This window comes from Anguilla anguilla, chromosome 9, assembly GCF_013347855.1.
Source record: "Anguilla anguilla isolate fAngAng1 chromosome 9, fAngAng1.pri, whole genome shotgun sequence".
Lineage (NCBI taxonomy): Eukaryota > Metazoa > Chordata > Actinopteri > Anguilliformes > Anguillidae > Anguilla > Anguilla anguilla.
In genome coordinates this window covers 11,409,022-11,429,799 of record NC_049209.1, presented here as the reverse complement: position 1 = coordinate 11,429,799, position 20,778 = coordinate 11,409,022, and the positions used below count along the sequence as shown (strand labels likewise).

Here is a 20,778-nt window from a genome sequence, read left to right as displayed (position 1 = left end):
AAACTGATGACAGTTGCCTAATTTAACATCTGAAAAGATGTAAAATTAGACAAACTGAATTTAACAAACTGAAAAGATGGCGATGATGTAACAGTAGTATAATATAACAGTGCATCAAATAGGGAAATTTTTATATAAGTAAGAAATTCCAGTGTACTTACAAATTTTTATCATACTAAAATTGTGGTTAGTGTATTTATCTAACAGAAGGTTCACAGATTACAGTTATTAAATCACTCATGAAATCCAAAACATGAAATATTTTTCCATTTTCTTTACTTATTTATAGCTCATACAGTGGAATGTATCTTTTTAATATCTGTATGTAGTTCATCAATTTTTATGTACAAGTTTGTTTCCACTACTATTTTTCTTAAAATCTTATTTCTGATGTATGTCATTCAGTAGCATGCTTGCAGGTGCCACACTACAATACCACTTGTCACCTGCCCCAGGTCAATACATATTTGCATAAGTATACATCTATGCATATTAGATATTTTCAGACACTACTTCATTAAGCCTGCAGCCATACCACCATGCACCATGCTCCTGTAAAATGGCTGAAGCTAAGCAAATGTGGGCTTGGTTAGTACCTGGATTGTACCAGCAGGGGGCAGTCTTCACGCTAGAAAATCCCCAGTGCGGTGAAGGGGACACTGTGCCAGAGGAGATGCCATCTTTCGGGTGAGATGTTAAACTGAGGTCCTGACTTGTTGTGGTCAGGTAGAGGCTACACATTGGTGGTGGCTGAGGTGAAGCACTGTGAAACACTTTGTGCATCTGGAAAAGTTCTCTATAAAGGCAAAGGTTCATCCATTAATGATGCTGACAGTACACTACTGACAGCATGTACATGCTGACATTAATCAATCTAAAATAATCATTAAAATCCATGTTATTATTAAGAAATATGAATGATTCAAAGGAACTGTCTAAGAGGGCACTTCAGTTGTAATTTGAAATATGTAATGCAAAATAAATTTCTGTTGAAAAGTATTATGTGTTATGATGCTCTTCATCTAATCTTTTAAATCTTTGAAATGTAATTGATAGGTACACTGTTTGAAATGTGCTGGCAGACCCATGGGGTGAATGTAATTGGGCAGTGTATCCAGGGAGGGTTTTAGTCGCCAGGACTGTCCTCATCTCAAGTCCTCCAGTGAGTCCACCTGCGGTCTGCCTGTGTGACCTGCGCCTGAACTGTATTCTTTGATACAATGGCACTTAATAATGAGAAGCATTGGCCCTTTAAAACATACGTATTCAGCACTATTTGAAAAATAACTTGAAGTTATATAATTTTCCTGGGATTTATTTTTTGTGAAATAATCACTGTGCATGGTAAAACGATTTCGCCGGATGTCGTTATAAAACTTACAATGCGCACATTAATTTGCAAACATGTTCCAATTGCTTGTATTACTGAACCAGTTTTACGCTGTAAAAAATCCTGGATTTTAGTGACTGAGAAGGATCATGGGAAACGAAGTTTTTATGTAGATGGCGCTCGTGCTATACGAACAACCAAAACATTTAATAAAACTACTGTCCCAGAAGCACCTACGCGATTGACTCTGGCAAGCTTTCTGTCGACGTGGGAAAGAATCCACTTGCAAACAGAAACATTCATGGGTGTAGGTGGCTTCCGCGATGAACATCTGGACATGCAAATTGGAGATATATGAACTGAAATATGTGGCTAAAACCAGAAGAAGTGCTCCTGAAGAATGCATTGAAACTATGGGTGACGGAAACATCAAATGATTATTTCGTTTTGCAAAGGAGACGAGGGTATGGAGAGGGAGGAGGTGGCTTGACAGGTAGGGGACAATTGAATCAACTGCAAAATGTGATACCGTAACGTATTAAACTGTGTTTGAATGTGCTAAACATCCCATGTTACATTGTGTCTCGCTGTAGACTCCGTCATTTATATAATGTACGCATATGTACGATCATGGGCAGCTGTTATTCTCTATTTAAGTTTTGTTTTTCGTTCGTAGGCTATTCCCTCACAAAGGTCAATTCCCTCTTTGGATTTGTGTTTGGTCACTAAACTATACGTGCTCATTTAGCACAGTGTCGACCAACAAGTGTTTTCCATATTGGTCGCTCCTGTGCACACGTTTTGTAAGGTAGCCTATAACTGTGACGACCTGTCCGTCGTTTTGCTGCATCTTACGGCGAGTAAAAGGGCGCATCAAAATACGTCCACGGGGCACTGTGACTACCAGCTCACCCGGTCGCTTTACAGGCCAGCTAGTTTGCCCCTTGTATACTCGTTCTGGTATTTCGAGTACTCTAATCGCATGTCTCTCTGAAGGGATGTGGCAGTTATGTAGCCTGTTTACCTACGGTGCAAGAAATCGTGTCCGAAGAACAGAATCCTGCTAATTGTGACAGTTTTAGGTCTCACTTAGGCGCATCAGTGACGCATAAGTCATAAATAAGTTTATTGAATGCAGCCTCTGCATGACTTAAAATCATAGGCTATTTTGTCTTTCATTCCGTCGTCATTTGGTGGGCGTCGCTACATGATCAACAATGGCTCAAAACAATACGTTATAATTGTGCAAATAGCTGTATTATTGTTCAGATGTGTCCAAGGGACTAAGGGTACACTGAACTTTTCTTTCGTCAACTGTGTGGTTTCTAAGTACGGATATACAGTCATAGAAATAATATGAAATCATGCCATGATCCAGAATTGTACCGCGGTGAATATCGGATATAAAACAAACTTCACCGCAGTCAGAATTGTTACACAGCATCGCATGCCTTAACAATGCAATATTAGAAAATTTAGTCCACTGCCACTTAGATCATGCAAGTCTTTTTTAGTAACCTTTGATATTGAGCCATACTGACGGCATTTTGTGGAAATGTAGCCTATTATATGGCATAGCCCCAGGCATTTTCAAGCTTGAGATTGTGAGAAAATTATCCAGTCATTGCTTTGTAGACAGTGTTTGTTTCAGAAGTTTGATTTGCCAGTGCTGCCCTGCCCCTGACAGCAGGCTGCTTCTCTTTTCTTTGCTGAAGTCCTCTGTTTTATTTCCCCGATAAGCCTGAAATTGTTGCATTTGAGGTTGTGTTGCTGAAGTAGTTGTACTAAAAGTGACCAAACTCTGCTGTGCCTCCATGGGATGTGATGTTGTTAGGCCTCAACATTCAGACTAAGAGACTTGAAAGGAGAAGAGCCAAAAAATATACATATATCATTTGGAGAAAGTGTGTTTTTGGCAGAGGTGATATCAAACAGTCAATCACTGAATACAGGGCTGCTAGGTGAAATTCCCAGTCCTGGTACAAAATTATATTATTATTATTATATTTTTCTGGGACTGTGACAGTAATCAAAAATATTCTGCCAAACGCACATTTTCTTGCCTGTTGAAATGTTGATTCTTGCTCAGTGGACAGATTTTTTTTAATCAATAAAAATTGATTGATTATTATTGATTAAAAATAATAAATTCTATAGAATCTCACTCTCATGAGTGCAATGATCCTTGTTTCACATGGAAGAATAATACTGGCTTCAGAAATGGTGAAATTTTAAGAAACCTAGGCTGAGGCCACATGCTTTTAGCAGTATTTAGACTTGCATCCATCCCATTAAGCCATGAGCCAGAAATATCATTACAATCCTATCAAGAAAACTGGGGGTAAATTGCAGTTTAGTATAACCTGTATATTGCAGTTGTTTCTGCAAAGGGAATTGAAAATCTATGAGATAATTTACTCTATGTAAAAAACACTGCCCATTTCAGTTCCCATTACACTCTGCTTCTCAGAAGATACATTTTACTCTATGATAATTGAAAGGAAAATCAGGCTTCATATTTTCAGATTCAGTTTTGCCATTTTTTAAAATATGCACAGGTTATAATGCTGTGGTCACTGAATCAGGAATAGCTATTTATTAGGTGTAATATTCTGTGCTTTATTCTGTGAATTCTTACAACAGGACTGATTGCTTCTCCTTCAAATGGCACTGGACATGCTAATAAATATGTTGATAACCATTCGTATAAAATTGTGGATTGTGGATTGACATGAGGTGGATATCGGTAATCTCGTGTATTGAATTAAATAAGGTTTGAATCAAAGCACCTCAACACCTCTCCCATCAGAGTGACTTCTCTGACAAACAGAAGGTCATGAGCTCGGCCCCTAGGGTGAGTCATACCGGGTCCCTCATTTGGCTGAATTAGATGGCTTCAGCATTAGGATGTAGCCTTTGGAAAGGCTTCTCACAGTGGCCACCTGCGCTGTTCTATTTTTCTCTTGACAGGCTGCGAATGGGTTTTATTGAGGGTTACTACCAAGGAGTGACTCAGAGAAGAGTGGTAGTTGTGAGCACAGTCCCCATTACTCTGAGTGCCGGGGCCGCAGTTACGTCCAATTAACAGGCTATGACATGAAATTAATCGTGATTGTGGTGTTGCCCTCCCCCCAGTGGCACTAAAGAGGCTGCAGGCACTCTCCACTCTCTTAAGAGCCTCTTCTAGTGCCTTTTCAGGGTCATTTTCTGATTGGTGTATGCACCCAGATCACAAAATGCTACCGCAGGCATTGTTTCTATATGTGGCTAGCCTTCATAGGGAATCTCTGTGGACAGTTGTAACCTGAGCAGATGGTGCAGATAAGATTAATGGGACTAATGTTTATGTGTTGCTTATCCCTCTATACAGCGCCTCTGCTTTGGCTAATAGTGTCGTTGTTTGCTACTGCTCGCAATTTACAAGCACCTGCAGGCTGAATTTGGAAATGTATGTCATTTTAAAATGCTGGTGTGTCACACACAAGAAGGCTGCTAAAGGAAGTGGGTGTTACATGGAAGGACGCATTTGTCCTCGAGGCTCAGTTGCGGATATGATTAGGTGAACAGCCTCTGTGTCACACTCAGCAGGTAATCAGGAAGCTTGAATTGTACTTCTGACCTTTATTACAATTCATGAAGGGTAAATCACAGAAGGGTAATTTGACTCAACTAGCTTGAGTCAGTGGCGGTGGAGCAGCCATTCACTTAATTGAAATGCAAATTATCCATCGGAAAGGGAAGATCTTGTTCACAGCTGCGTTTGCTGTGGGATAAATGGGATAGCGGGTCCCCGGGAGAATTTGAATATTGCACCTGACGTCCAAACAAAATCCCCATTCCTGGAGAGCCCTCCCCGTGTCCTAGATGCGCAGCATTATGGTTGCGCTGTACGCGATGCCTGATGATATTTCAGCTGTATCGTTTGTCTCTGTGTCTTCTGGGAGACAGGCCTCCTGGTGGGGACTCTGGACACGGTCCTGGACTCCACAGCCAAGGTGGCTCCCTTCCGCATCCTCCATCAGACGCCGGACTCCCAGGTCTACTGGTCAGTAGCATGTGGTGAGAGACGGCTTTACTCTAATAACATTTTAACGACTCGGAGAAGTTCGGAGTGACCACAGTGCTGCTTAACTTACTACTTCATATAGACTATGCGAGAGAGGAAATATGTGTATGCAATGGAAAAAATAGAGTCAATGCAAAATTGCATGTTTACATGTGCTGTGCCCTGGGGAAGAGTATTTTAGTTATTCAATTATTACAACTTCTATTACAACTTATTACGATTTGCTTGTGGAATTGGGCTTTGAGGCAAAGAAGATCAGATGTGAGTCTTGCACTGTGAATTTACTCATTTCATTTGGTTTGGGTCTTATTAAATCACTTGATTCTGTCATCAATTTAACCAATATTTTAGTTCAGCCATTCTATTCCACTGTCAAATGGAATCGCATCAGTCACATCATTGTTTAGTTCCCCAGGTCCTTGGCTCCATTTTAGACATGCTGAGATCAATAAGAACAGAGGGCGTTGTAAAGCTTTGATCTCTCGCCATTCTTAGTAATTCCATTTTCTGCTGAGTAATGCAGGAAAGATCACAGGCCCCAGGAACAATAAACCAAAGACAGTGGCTGCATGTGCTTCCCCTCAGTACTAATGGTAAATCTAAACTATTACTTTACATTATTTATTTTCTCAGCAGGCATCCTTATCTATATGTGACTTTGGACACATCATGCAGTTGGATATTTACTGAATCAATTTAGGTGAATTTCTTTAGACTGTTGTACTGAAGCAGTATTGCGAAGCTGTTATTCAGACCTTTAGTGTCTACATAGGGCCAGTTTTTCAAGTACACTGGGGATTGGATTTTGCAATCTATTCCCAGTTATTTTTAGGCATTTAGCCGACGCTCTTATTCACAGCTTACGTTTCGCTTACAATCAATTTATACAGCCAGATATTTTACTGAAGCAATTCGGGTTCAGTACCTTGCTCAAGGGTACAAACGTGCTGCCATCCCCTTCGCTTTCAGAATTTTTTCTGTGGTGTTTAGTGACTTGCTCTTTCTCTGTTGTTGTTCAGGTGCCACAAAAGAAGAGATCAGCCAGCACTGGGAGTGGCTCCAGCAGAATGTCATGAGGACTCTGTCTGTCTTTGACTCCAGTGAAGACATCACCAGCTTTGTCCAGGGCAAGATCCGAGTGCGTTCCTCTGAAGCGTCCATTTGCCTCACTATCATGGGGGCTTTCCATTTGGTTCCAGGGTGACATATCCGGCCCAGGCCCATTCTTTCTGCCATGATCGTGCCAGAGCCTGGTGACTGACTCTCCATGCCATTTTATAGTGATAGTAACCGTTGCCTGCCTCTCCCCTTCTTTTTTTCTCAGGGTCTAATTGCGGAGGAGGGGAAGGCCTCCCTGGTGCTGGAGGACGACCCGGAGAAGTTCCGAGAAGCGTTGCTGAGATTTGAGAAGTGGTTCGGCCTTCCGGAAAAAGAAAAGTTGGTGACCTACTACTCCTGCAGCTACTGGAGGGGCCGGGTTCCCTGTCAAGGCTGGCTCTACCTCAGCACCAACTTTCTCAGCTTCTACTCCTACCTCCTGGGGGCTGAGGGTGAGGCGGAGAGCAAGCCCCACACCCCCTCTTTTCCCACAGTTTCTAACCACATAATGCATGCATACTTGGACTTCCTCTAAGTTCTTTTAGAGGGATAAAAATGTAGTGCAAAAAGTCTCAGTTTTTGTAATTGTTGTTCTGAGTGAACGTGCAGTCATGAAGCCAACATGAATACTTGCAGAGGACATGCCTGCTTTTCAGGCAACCACACTGCTTGGTACAGAAAGCATGAAATGACATCTGTCTGGCCGACATGTCTTTATTAGTTGTGTTGCCATTTACAACCATGTACTTGGAGTCATTTAAAGTGCTGAAGAGTGAACAGAGCTGATGCATCACATTATGTTTAGAAATACTTTTAAACAGATTGGCTTACACATTGTTACATTTCTGTGTACTATTTTTTGTCTGTATTGAAGCTAAATAGTTACTAAAGCAACTCACATCACCTTGCTAAAGGGTACTGCGACAGTGGGCAGTGAACCTGCAACTCTTGGTTTACAGGCCCAGTTCCCTAACCATTATGCTTCACTGCTGCTCTCAGATTCACCTGTACTTAAATCCTCTGTGCTGTGGGACAGGCTTCTGCACAGTGATTAAGGGGAAGGTACAGACTTAAGTTCAGTAGCAGGGCCCGGTGCATTGAATTGCTGTTGATAATTATAATGTCTCTGCACCCTCAGTGAAATTCATAATTTCATGGGCTGAGATCTGGAAGCTGGAGAAGACGACCAACGTGATCCTGGCAGAGAGCATCCACGTGGTGGCGCACGGCGAAGATCATTACTTCTCCATGTTCCTGCACCTCCACGAGACCTTCCTTCTCATGGAGCAGCTCGCCGACTACGCCATCAAGAGGCTGTTTGACAAGGAGACTTTCCAGGGTGACCCTGCTCTCGGAGACCCATTGCAGATCACCAAGAGGTACTGCCTTTCACCCCACGGCCTGGCTCAGAGTCAGCCAGGACAATGACTGCTGGGAGCCATGTCACACGGTCTATCACTGCCATTGGAAAGTGATTTTTACCATTGCTCTAACAACCATTTAACCCAGAATCAGTCAGGGTTACTGTTTTGTCTGTCAAATACGCCTAAAGTGGAGACATTACTGAACACATCTTATCTTTACTGCAGTTGCTGACCAATATTCATTGGAAAAAAAATACAGGTTGCATTCAGGCACTTGAAGGTGAGGTTTGAAAAATACAATTTTATTTCCTGTCTCTCCTCTCCACAAACCATCCTCTGCTGTCCCTCCCGTCCTTCAAACCTGCTTTCCTCCCTTTCCTCTACTATCCCTCCTCTTCTGTCCCTCCTCCCTTCTTCCCCCGTTGGCCTATCGACCCGGCGCCTCCCCCTCTGACAGGGGCCTGGAGACGCGGGCGCGGAACGAGCAGTTCAGGGCCTTCTTCCGGCTGCCGCGGGAGGAGAACCTGCTGGAGGTGTACGAGGGCTTCCTGTGGGTGCCCTTCAGCCACTTCAACACGCTGGGCAAGATCTGCGTCTCCGAGGGCTACCTGTGCTTCGCCAGCCAGGACGGCAGCCAGTGCTACGTCATCATCCCCGTCAGAGAGGCAAGCAGCCGGGCCTGCCCTTCACATGTTTTCGGCTATATTTGCTTTGCTCAAATAAAAAAAAATGTTTTTATGGTGCCTTTGTATTTACTTGTGGCGCTCGCATTGTGATACCTACAGTAGAACCGCTGATATACAAATGTTTTGGGAATGTGGGCTGTTCAGAAAAATATTTAATAAAGTCACATGAAAGTTAAGTCAATCCTTCTTTACATCAAACACTATTGACTTCCCCACATTGTATGGTTAATTGTAACTTTTTTAGCTAATAGGGTTAATTTTGGAATTATTTCTTGTTCTTTGTCAGTTGAAAGTTTCTATTTAATGTTTCCTTTTCTGTATCAGCAGTGATAAAAAAAAGAAAATGTTCATCTGATAACAAGGAGCTTGATAAGGCATAAATGTGCATGCGACTTCTGGTTTCATATGTGCTGGGTAGACCGGTCATTTCCATGAAACTCACGATTCATGTCTCTGAAGTTCTGCTAAGCTCATTAATGACTGCTTGGTACTGCCAACCCAATGCCGTCCCTGAGCTATATTGTTCTATGATAAGTCTGTCTTTATCAGACGGTATAATGACTGTGTCGTTTTATAGTTCTCTAGGATTCTTCCTCAGCAGTAATAAGCCAGATCAGCCTTTGAGATAGATCTTCCTGCAGCTCCTGAGCTAGCCTCTCTCTGTAGGTAGTCAGCGTTGAGAAACCGGACAGCTCCAGCAGGGCGGTGACCGTGTGTGTTCGTGGAAAGCGAGCGCTGCGCTTTTCTGAGGTCCGGGACTACGAGCGCCTGGCCAATGGGATTCGCAGGAGGTGCGGGGCTGTGGCCAGCCCCCAGCATGTAGCAGGGGGAGAGGTAAGGTGACCCTTTGTCTTGGTCATCGACTTAACTAATTTGATCCATCCGTCACCCCGAGTTCATCTTTGTGTATACCACATTTCATACGCAGGCCTACAATGCAATTTGCTTCACAGTAATAAAAACAATGAAAAAGTAATTAAATAAAATGAAAAAATAAAAGGCATAATCATGCTTTCTAACTCTTGGAAGCAGTGAACCCATTTGTGTGTGCTGTTGATTGTATAATAATCCTGTCACAATGATTTCAAACCATAAAGCAATGGTCAGTACTGCAGCATGTGAATTATGAGAAGAAAACTAAAGCCTTTGCAGCTATTATAAGCACATTTCACATTATGATAAATAACGTCCATGACTTTCCAAGTTCATCATTAGGGCAGCATGTTCTGTCACTGGTCCTCCCCTGAGGTATCGCAATGAAAATCTGAACTGGGGCTCATGAACCTAGAAGTTCACTCATTTCAAATCTATTAGTGAATATGCATTGCAGTAGGAATTATTTCCAGATGGCCTGACAGAAGAGGCGGTGATTCAGGCTTCAAGTCACCGAACCAGTAAATGTTCATCGAGCTCTGGAATTATGTCTGTGGGAATGCTCAGTGATCCATTTTCACTGGCCGCTTTATCTGGTTCCTCAGCTTCTGTTGTAATCTCATTGCGTACACTTTATATCGTATCATTGTATCAATCTGATTAATATTTTAGAATACATTTTCTGATGATTCATGGTCTTAAGTCACAGAACTTTAAAACACATACAGTGAGCTCCATAATATTTGGGACAAAGACATTTTTTCTTCTTGATTGGGTTCTCTACTCCCATGCACCGGGCCCCAGGTCCGATGAGGTACTATACTCATTTTGTACAGTTATTCGTAGCCATACCAAACACCTGTCCGACAAATCGGAAACACTCAATAGGAGGAGGGGTAGAGCGCTTGCAAAAAATATTTTTAGTAGACTCCAGGTAGCGCAAACTAAGGTGCTCTTGAAGGCATGGTGCCTATAAAAAATTTGACTTGCTTGAAACTTCAGGCACACTTGCACAAAGGAAAATATTTTAAAAGTCTTTATTGTAGGGGTATATTTGCTGATATTAAGTTTAAAAAAAGGCTTTTTTTTGTGTCTTCATCTAGGTGTGTCAGTTTTAATGCTTTTTCACATTCACAAACTGGTCAGAAATATTTCCAAATGATTCTTACAAAAAAAAAAAAAAAAAACCTGGGCTGAACTTGGCTTGCTTTCCTCCTTAGCTAAACGCCAGTAGGTTGGGTTAACTGTATGTTAGTTACGGTAACAAAATATGTTAAGCCCAAAGAAATCCTTTGTACATGTAAAATGTCGTGCGGACACGGCAAGCTAAGTTGAAAAGCATTGCTCCTTCTCTGGATGCAGAGAAAGCAATATGCTTTTTTATTTTCCTAAAAATGAAGATACCTGCAAGAAATGGGTTTTATTTCTGGAGCCCACAGGTACTGCAATATTGCAACAACCCTTACAGATAGAATTTGCAGTGCCCATTTTCACCCGGAACTTGTCACTGAACAGACGCATGATGGATGAGTAAGGCCTACCATTAGATAGCGATAATTATATAGCTTTCAAGCTTCGACATGCAGAATCAAAGCCTTTCTTTATTCGGGCGTATTGTCCGGAGTTTCAGACTGCTGTAGAGTCTAACATTAGTGTACGGTAGCTCAGTGTTACAACTTCATTCCGCATTGAATGATCTTCAGTTTTAACTATACGATGGGAATGCCTAGTTTATGTTGCTGTCTTTCATTGTGTCTGGCAGTGTTACTGCATGACACAATCTATCTAGCAATGAGAAATGGTTTACATATGACTGGTCTTGCGGATACGAATGTTAATGGGTTTGGGGTACACGCCCACCTTTTCGTTGTCTGCTGAACAGATCATGATAATATAATAGTGATAATTACAATTTAATGGTTATAACTGGGTTAAAAACTTGAACGAAATATTAAGAAAATAATCAATTGTCACTTCTGAGTAATGTAACCACAATTTGAATCCGGTTTCCTGGACCGTTAAATGTAGTGTACGTAGGGTTATTGAGTTTAGGGTTCATTGATCCGGGATGAACCGAGCTGCTTTCCGAGCTGCTGTTTGAGAAAACCTGTGAAATAATCGTCGTCCAGAGATTTCTTCCCAAGCTGTTAATCTGAAAATAGCGACGGGTCGCTCGTCACTAACGAACGTGACTGCATGTTCCCCTGCAGGTGTCCGGAGAGGCCTGTCAGGCCCTCATCGAGCACTTTGAGGACAACCCAGAGGAAGTGACCTTGATGGTGGGACAGAAAAGCAGTGGCCAAGCTGTCAGCACCGAGGCGCTCATGACTGTCTTCCACCCCCAGGATGCAGAAAACCTCGACCCTAAAATGGTACTGAGAAAACCATGCCTTCTGGATTTCGAATAATTATTAACAGGAGAGTCTGAATTGTCCACTATTTCAGTAGTTTAGATGTTCCTTCAAAATGCTGATGTGATTAATCACTTGCTGCTCATTTGGATGTGAGGAGATCACTGGTTTTTATTTATGAGATGTTAGTATCAATCTCACATGCATTGCCTGCCTTTTATGTATTCATTTCATTTTAGAAAATACACGTCACATTACATTTTCATGATAATAATTCAAAGCTCCTAAATAATGCAGTTAATAATAAAGCGGTAATCATTCGTGTTTTTGCCTATTTTCTCTTTATCAAAATAGTTTTTAAAAAATGCCCAAAGGTATACATAAATGACTATTGCTGTCAGTTCTTGAATAAATGCATTGTTTATATTTATTGAAGGGGGCTATTGCTTTTGTTTATTGAATGAGTGCATTGCTTTTAGGATTTATCTGCTTGGGAATGTTGGCCATGAGTGTTCTTTTTGTGCGTTCTCTGTGGTGAAGCTGAAGGAGAAGATGAAGGAACAGTCCTGGAACATTCACTTTGCGGAATATGGACGCGGGACGAGCATGTTCCGTACCAAGAAGACGCGGGACCTGATCGTGCGTGGAGTCCCAGAGGCCCTGAGGGGAGAGCTGTGGCTGCTCTTTTCAGGTGCATTCTAACCTCCAACTCCTAACCCCAGTGGCCTTGGAATACTACTGTAAGCAGAGAGCAGAGGAAGTGGAGCATGCATAAAATCTGCTGTGTTCTGTTCATAGAAATAGTCCAGAACTATTTCCATTGTTCTAGACCCTACAGAAAACAAGTGGCTGTTACTAGACAACTCTTAAGAATTCTGATAAAAACAAGGTTACTCTTGTATACAGTAATAAAGGTAATGAAATTAGATTACTAAAGTATGGTGCCTTTAATCTCAGTGTATTTTAATGAGGGGCGTGATTCATCTCAAGCGTCACTATAGTGTAGCATCAAAGACTTTTGCTGCAGAATACTCAACACAAATCAGTTGAGATGGAGAGGAGAAGATTGGCTTACCCAGTTGAACTGGCAGGTTACCACAGGGTAAAATTCAGAGTATTTGGAGTTTGGTCTGGGTAGTGGGGAAGCCTTTCTTCCCTATGCTCCTTTGTAAGTGCCGCATTGAGCCAGGACCTGGACTACTGGCTTTTAAGCTGATAATGAAGGGGTCACTGTGAATGCTGACTGTACCTGTTGCTTAATTCCTCGTGCCAGGTGCGGTGAACGACATGGCCACTCACCCGGGTTACTACTCGGAGCTGGTGGAGCAGTCGCTGGGCACGAGCACCCTGGCCACCGACGAGATCGAGAGGGACCTGCACCGCTCCCTGCCGGACCACCCGGCCTTCCAGAGCGACACCGGCATCTCCGCCCTGCGCCGGGTCCTCACCGCCTACGCCTACCGCAACCCCAAGATCGGCTACTGCCAGGTACGGCGCTGCTCGCCTCAGGCCGCACCTCCCTCCGCTTCCCCTCCCCCTTCCCCTTCCCCCTCGAGGTGGGATTCTGTGACTCAGATGGTGTGACAGCGCGCCTGTTCTCCCCGAAGGCCATGAACATCCTCACTTCCGTCCTGCTGCTCTACGCCAAAGAGGAGGAGGCGTTCTGGCTGCTGGTGGCTGTCTGCGAGAGGATGCTGCCCGATTACTTCAACCGCAGGATTATAGGTGAGTCATAGGCGTTTCAGTCAGCTTGTCATTTTTATATCCCCTTTGGCTCTCTGGATATTAGCTCCGATCAGGCCATGATACAAAAATGAGACGGGGAAAGATGTAAGAAATAATGAAACGTTTGTTGTTGTGTGCGTGTGTGTGTGTATGTCTAATGGTGACTGTGCGTGTGTGAATGTTTGCGTGTGTGTATGTGCCACAGGTGCCCTGGTGGACCAAGCGGTGTTCGAGGAGCTGATCCGGGACCAGCTGTCCCAGCTGACGGAGCACATGACGGACATGACCTTCTTCTCTTCGGTGTCCCTGTCCTGGTTCCTGACCTTATTCATCAGCGTCCTGCCCATCGAGAGCGCCGTCAACGTGGTGGACTGTTTCTTCTACGACGGGATCAAAGCCATCCTGCAGCTGGGCCTGGCTGTGCTCGACTACAACATGGACCACCTGCTAAGTTGCCGTGATGATGCAGAGGCTGTCACAATCCTCAACAAGTGAGCAAGGATAAGACCACTGTCACCACAGGACACCAGAAACACAATCACACCGCATTGATTATATCTAGCTGTGCAGTAAACACTCTGATGACTTACAGAAAGGAGTATTACATAAACCCTGGTTGGCAGACACGCCGTGTTGCAATATTTGCTTGAATTTAGTATTTTGTATCATGTAATTTTACGGTGGCGTTATCAGGATCCCCTCGTCTTGTTCCGGGGCTCCTAAGGTTGGCAGATTTAGTTGTTTATTTTTATTTCGCCGCTCACTTTTTCATCTGCAGGTTTTTCGACAGCGTGACCAACAAAGACAGCCCCCTGCCCCCCACCGTGCAGCAGGCCCCCGTGGGGAACAACGACAGGACGTCGCACGCCAAGGTGGACATCATCGACCTCATCCGCGAAGCCTACGAGGTACGCGTCCGCCGCGTCTAAGTCCGGATCCTTCGTACATCCTGTGAAGCAGCACGATGTGCCAGCAGGTTCTGATGACATGGCGGTAACTCTACACACACCCCCCCCCCCCACTCACAAAGCGCTTTCGTCCCGCAGAAATACGGGGACATCCGATCGGAGGACGTGGAGAGCATGAGGAGGAGAAACAAACTGTACGTGATCCAGACTTTAGAGGATACCACCAAGCAGAATGTTGTAAGTCAGCCTCAATCACATATCAGTGCATTTCAGCTTCCGTTGATCACACAGTGCATATCTCCCCAGGATGGGTCTTTACCCGAGGGGGCTGCGCTTTAAATATACGGTAAAGCAAAAAAATAGATGTGATGTTGATTGGGTCTGACCTGAGCTCTGTGCTTTCCAGCTAAGGGTCGTGTCTCAGGAAGTGAAATTCAGTGCTGCCCATCTAGAAGACCTTTATGCGCTGTTTAAGGTGAGAGTACACTTTGTTACCGAGTCATATGTGTGGCTAAGTCAAGATGATCATGTGCTGTAACATGATCATATTTTTAGTAACATTCTTTTGGCTGTCTAAAAAAAGACACAAAAAATGTCATGCAATATGTTCATTAATAACTGTTTACCCCACAGTGTTACTATGCTGTGTTCCCATTGGACACTGAAGAGCATGTGGCTTGTACCGTGATGTCTTGGAGCTGTTCAAAATGGGAATTTCGGTTTTAAATCATTTTACATAGAATAGCATAAAGTATTAAAGCTGAAGTTCAGTTTTCAGTTTCAATTTCAGTCAAATGAAGGACAGCAAGTACATGCAAAACAGAGGCTACCACAGAACTGTGGCTCCTGCATGAATTAAATGACATCCCAGCTGCTGGCTTGACTTGCTGATATTTACATGCAGAGGGGTCTATGGCGAGGTCAGCACGAAATGCCTAGGTGAATGACATCATCAGTATAGGGCAGCCTTGACACATGCCCCAGGATCATGATGTCCAAGCATTCATTTGAAGTGAGAGGCCAAACAGACGAGCAACTTCAGGTCTCTTCACTGTAAATTGCATCATGGGGTGAAAGCATACAGTTGAATCAAAAATGGTGGTGGCCCAACACTTCAAGTGACTTTACATTGGTGGTTCCTTTTTCTTTGTTTATTGCCTATACTTTACTGTAATGTGCAAAAATAATGACAATTATCAAAACCAAAATGTGGAAAATGAAAGACGAATGACTGTATAACCACCTCTTTTTTTATAATTGTGCATCGACTTTTGATATTAATTACTGCTACCAAATCCCATTTGTATCTATTTATAGGGATGTTAGCAGCAAATAAATCAGATGTGTACTTTGAACTCGGTGGTAGCTGTACAAAATGAATTAAATTAAGGATATCAAGTTTAATGTTGAGTAATTTAAATTTTTAATTTCACGATCTGCATCAATCAACAGCATTACAAATGCATGGTTCGTCTCTCAATCAGCCCTCTTTCTCCAACAGTACGCTCCTAGAATATCATACTTTTTCCCTGTTTGACTTTCTTCATTAAGGCAATAAAAATATTAGTCATTTTGATCATAGTATGGGATGTGTGTGTGTATGATTTCAGTAACAATCACGCAGTGCTTTAGCAACATTAAGAATCATATTTGAATGTGAGATGGTGGAGACCAGTTTTAGCTGAAATGTACTTTCATTTATCACGTAAATGTGGTGCAAAACCACAGTTGTATTGAACTGAAACTGGGCCTGCTGAACATGTGCATTTGTAGCCTGGACAGGTACATAGCCTAAATGTGATGGTAAATTCAGGAAAATTCCATGAAAACATACAGGACTGTCATTCAGTCCTCTCAGGTTTTAACCTTGGTGTTGCATGGACTGACTATAATACAATAAATCTGTCTGTGGCTTTGTCTGCAGAGGCAGCATTTTCTCAGCTGCTATTGGACAATGAACAGCCCGGTACTCTTGCACCATGACCCTAGCCTGGCCTATCTGGAGCAGTACCAGCTGGGCCAAAGGCAGTTCCGCACACTCTTCTCCCTCCTGGCACCCTGGACCCACTGTGCCAACCAGGACGACCTCTCCCTTTGGGCCTTCCGACTGCTGGATGAGAACCAGGACGGTTTGGTGAACTTCAAGGAGTTCTGCTGCGGCCTGGGTGAGGGTCCTCTACACCGCTGCGTGGTGATAACCATGTGTGGTCATCACATCCGCCCATACACCGTCTCCACGCTCTCTGTTTCACCGGCACTGACCAAAAAAATCCTGTTTGTTCTGTCCACGCAGATGTGCTATCAAGTGGGTCTTTTACAGACAAGCTGAAGTTTATCTTTAAGTTGCATCTACCACCAGGTAATTAAAATGGCTTTTCATTTCCTTCGCTGATACTGTTACTGCTGCAGTGAATTTGAATGCTCTTTCAGCACTGAATAAAGCTTGACTTTCCTCTGTTCTGGTGTCAGCAGTCCCGCAGATGTGTTTATGGGTAATGGATTGACGTAATGAGCTAATGTATTTCTCTCAATGTCCTTCTCACACTAACCTTGCTCTGGCCTTTGCTCGGCCACTTTTACTAACCGCTGTGTTTTCCAGCTTTCACAGAGGTAGAGACAGGGAGCCCTGTCCTCTCAGAGGTTCACAGACTGTCCCACTTTAGTCCATTGAGCGACAGCCTCTCCCACCTCAGTGGACTGACTGGTCAGCTTGCCTTTCTCCTATCTTAATCCCACCCTTTTCCTTTCACTGTCCCTGTGGCTTGCAAGGTCTTTGTCTTGTATGTTCCGTGCATCTCTCGACGTGCCTGTCGTGGAACGTTTTCTCCGTTTGGGTCAGAGTGTGTCCGCTATATTTCTTTGCGTGAGAGTCACGTTCCAGTCTAAATGTGTACTGTGCCGCTGCTTTGTAAGCTACGCTCTGTCTTAGTCGCTGAACATGATCAGTGCTTGGAAAAAAAATGCTTTGGGGTATGGTTTACTCGCACTGGTGTGTACAGAATACAAACAGATACACAAGTACCTGTACCTGTATTTGGTCATCTGCGTCAACGTCTTTGAGTTTTGTCATGTTTAAATGTGAACACACTTGATTTGCCTGCTGTAGTGTCCTCCCTTGATGTTTCTGAAGATGGGGTCATTAGGAAAAGTCCAGAAAGAGGTAATGATCTACTAGTGAAAGATGAAATAAGAGATATTTCTCTCTTCCTTATTTTTCTCTTCTTAAGCAGATAATGGTTTATGTGAATGGAAATACGTTTAGCGATTGTGGGATATATTTGATGACCACCAGAACTGTCTGTATGACTTAAAATGCACAGGATTTGTTTGATTTTAAAACATGCTGACGTTTGTTACTATTTCAACATCCCCGGGCAATTTTTTAGAATAGCCTGTACTTGATGACCTTTGGTAACCTTTGGTAATGCTGTGGGTGGTATCCAAATCTAGGGTGCAGTAAGTAGTGATATTTGCCCAGGATTGATCTTGGACAGTATAGAAGTACCACTGAGAGGGAATTCAATGAGGGAGTGTAATGCCTTATAAATCATTGCTGTCTGCTAGGAGACTCAACTTTGCTTTTTGTTTTAGGCCGAGGGAAAGTGGATCTGCAGGCATACCTGAGGCAGTGGCAGGATGAGTTACTGAAGAAAGAGGAGAGCATTAAGGATTTACCCAGAATTAACCAGGTGAAGTAAAACTCCTCCCAGGCATTTGCTCCCTTTACATTCGCATCCGTGACTCAGCTGCTCCTTAATTTCGTTTTATGGACTGTGGATTCATTAAATTAGTAAATGCAATCAGAAATGCAAAATAATTTATGTGTACATATTCAGAGAAAACATTTTTTGTTAAATTAAGTTGTAAGATTCAAATTGAACTTGAACAGTCTTGCCTGGAAAAAAGAGCCAATTTTATTGTTTCATTAAACCAGGTTAGTTAAAATTATTTTATCTTTTCACCATTTAGAAGTTTTTTAATTCTTTTTCAGGGTCAGTTCATTCAGTTTTCAAAGACCCTGTACAACCTGTTTCATGGCGACATGGAGGAGGAGTCTCTATACCGGGCTGTTGCCCGTGTCACCAGCCTCCTGCTTAGGATGGAAGAGGTGGGCCGCAAGCTGCAGCAGTCTCCCCCGGTGCAGGTTCTGGCAGATGGGGAGGTCCCCAAGAGGCCCGACAGCTCCGGCGAAACCCTCATCCCCCCCGGTGAGCCGGATACCGCGTCCGGCCCGGAGGAAGTGGAGTGGTCCTTCGCCTTTGAGCAGATCCTGGCCTCGCTCCTCAATGAGCCAGATCTGGTGCGCTTCTTCGAGAAGCCCGTGGACATTCAGGCTAAACTGGAGTATGCCAAGAGCACTCAGCTGAAGGCTCAAGCAAACCAGTAAAGCTAACTCTCTCTAAACTCCCTTATTAAAGCCATAAGGTCTCTACACTTTCATGCTTTATGTTTGGCCATGGAGTGGGTGCAGGATCAGGCCCCATTCTCCAAGTGTTCTCCCCCAAACACTTTTCTGAGGGAGGACTGGAGCAAAAGAAAGCATTCGCATTGGAACCATAAGGGATTGGCTATTTCTGCTATTGATTTCCTGTTGATACACCAGCCAGTCTGATAAAGCACTTGCCACCGTTTACTTGACTGATTTGTGTGTTTGTTTAGCCTTAAGTTTTAAAAGTTAATCTTGATAACACCAGCTTTGCAAGTGGAGATGTCTGAAGTCCATTGTGACGTTTTTTCTTAAAATGGTTCTCCTTAAAGCTCACATAGGGCATTTCAGGGAAAGGGATTCTTTAGCATGGTAGAATGCTTTGGCATATGTTGTGTGTTGACAACAATTAAAGGGAATATAAATGGATTTCTCTTCATATCCATATGAAAAACAGTTGCTATATTTGCAAATTTCTTGCATGAGAGATGGGAAGCAGCTATTTGTTTTATTATTAGAAGTGGGAGGACTGAAATGTGTGTCTGTCATTTTTGACAGCTGGGTCCTGCCTTACGAACATTTTTGTTTTTAAATCTGAAAGCAAATTGTGGTGTTGGATATAAATGTGCACAGCATTTGAGAATGCTGAGTTGCAACATGTACCTGTTGGCTTTTGAAAAATCATTGATCAATGTGATAATCTGTGCTCTTAATTATGCTGATGACAAAAGTTAGCTCAGAAGGTTATGGCACAAAATCACTTTTCATTCTCTGAATAATTTTCTATAATGGACACAACAAGGATTATTGCATTCATTTTCACTTGCAAACAGTGGGACATTTCTGCTAATTTATCAGGAGAGGGCAGTGCTGCTCCGAAGGGATGCATTGTTGATATTGTCAGACTTGGTCTGTTAGAAACGGTATCATAATTTCTTTTGATGCTTTGCTGATTTTTCATGCATGAATGCACATTTAAGTAATGTGCTCTTTTTGTGTTCATAGAGTGTGAACACTTTTTATTGTAATGTTTTTTGTATGATTTAGTTTATTTCTAGAGGGGCACAGAGATTGCTTTATGAAATGAATGCTGTAATTTTTGTCAGTTCTTTATATTGCAGTTTTGACTTAAATTTGTGCAGTAGAGGTGTGGACAGTTCAAAACACATTCAAACTGAAATGAGACTATATTTGAGTCTTGTATGTCTCGGAGTATGCATTGTTATATTTATGTTGTACTGTATGTCAGACAAAATTAAGTAATCTTGACATACCTGTAATGCATAAATACATGATATACCAACTGTAAAGACATTCCTTATTTTTTTCTGAAAGAAAATGGCTGGAAAAGCATGACTCTGTGCATGTGCATGAGCATTGATAATTATAAATGTGTTATTCTGAAAGACCACAGTGGGCAGGGCTTGAATGTTTCACTTTATTGAAGATTTAAAGTGGTATGGAGTAAAAAAAAAATGAAATGACTTTTAGGATTTAAAAAATATTTTCCCAGCTTTCTTAAATAAACAGTACGGTGTGCATTTGAAAGGGAAATGATCGGAATGGTTGTTGGAACACATGTTGAGAATTAGACAGTTGGTTATACACAACATTTGTTTTCAGAAGTTAAGGACAGTGATGTGTGTTTATAAAAGTTTATTTGAAAAGTGGTGAAACTTTATTATGCAGGTGAATGGTAATCCACTCAGAAACAACTACTTGACAGTTGACCTATAAATATGCATATGTATTTTATTTTATATGTCTCAGCCTATCAAAAAGAATGAAAGGTCAGGAAATACACTATATGACCAAGAGTGCCTGGACTTAGTCTGGGGCTGTTTGGGCTGTTATGGTTTGGGCTAGGCCCCTTAGTTCTAGTGAAGTAGCTCTTAATGCGACATTCTAGACGATTCTGTGCTTCCCCAACAGTTTGGGGAAGGCCCTTTCC

At 42.7% G+C, this 20,778-nt stretch overlaps 1 protein-coding gene across 4 annotated transcripts; it reads left to right on the top strand.

Annotated features, from left to right (window-relative positions):
* Positions 1-1,574: 1,574 nt before the first annotated feature.
* Positions 1,575-20,137, top strand: tbc1d8b (TBC1 domain family member 8B). 4 transcript variants are annotated; one of them, XM_035434040.1, is made up of 21 exons: positions 1,575-1,823; positions 5,279-5,389; positions 6,416-6,534; positions 6,721-6,946; positions 7,633-7,873; positions 8,316-8,523; positions 9,211-9,378; positions 11,628-11,789; positions 12,309-12,459; positions 13,042-13,256; positions 13,376-13,493; positions 13,699-13,984; positions 14,272-14,401; positions 14,540-14,638; positions 14,808-14,876; positions 16,326-16,566; positions 16,695-16,760; positions 17,001-17,105; positions 17,508-17,561; positions 17,993-18,090; positions 18,393-20,137. In XM_035434040.1, the coding sequence occupies exons 1-21, from the start codon at positions 1,697-1,699 to the stop codon at positions 18,786-18,788; spliced, it is 3,390 nt and encodes a 1,129-aa protein (XP_035289931.1). In that variant the 5' UTR covers positions 1,575-1,696; the 3' UTR covers positions 18,789-20,137. The 4 variants fall into 4 exon arrangements, with proteins under 4 accessions (XP_035289931.1, XP_035289933.1, XP_035289932.1 ...); XM_035434042.1 differs by lacking the exon at positions 17,001-17,105; XM_035434041.1 differs by lacking the exon at positions 17,508-17,561.
* The last annotated feature ends 641 nt before the right edge of the window (positions 20,138-20,778 follow it).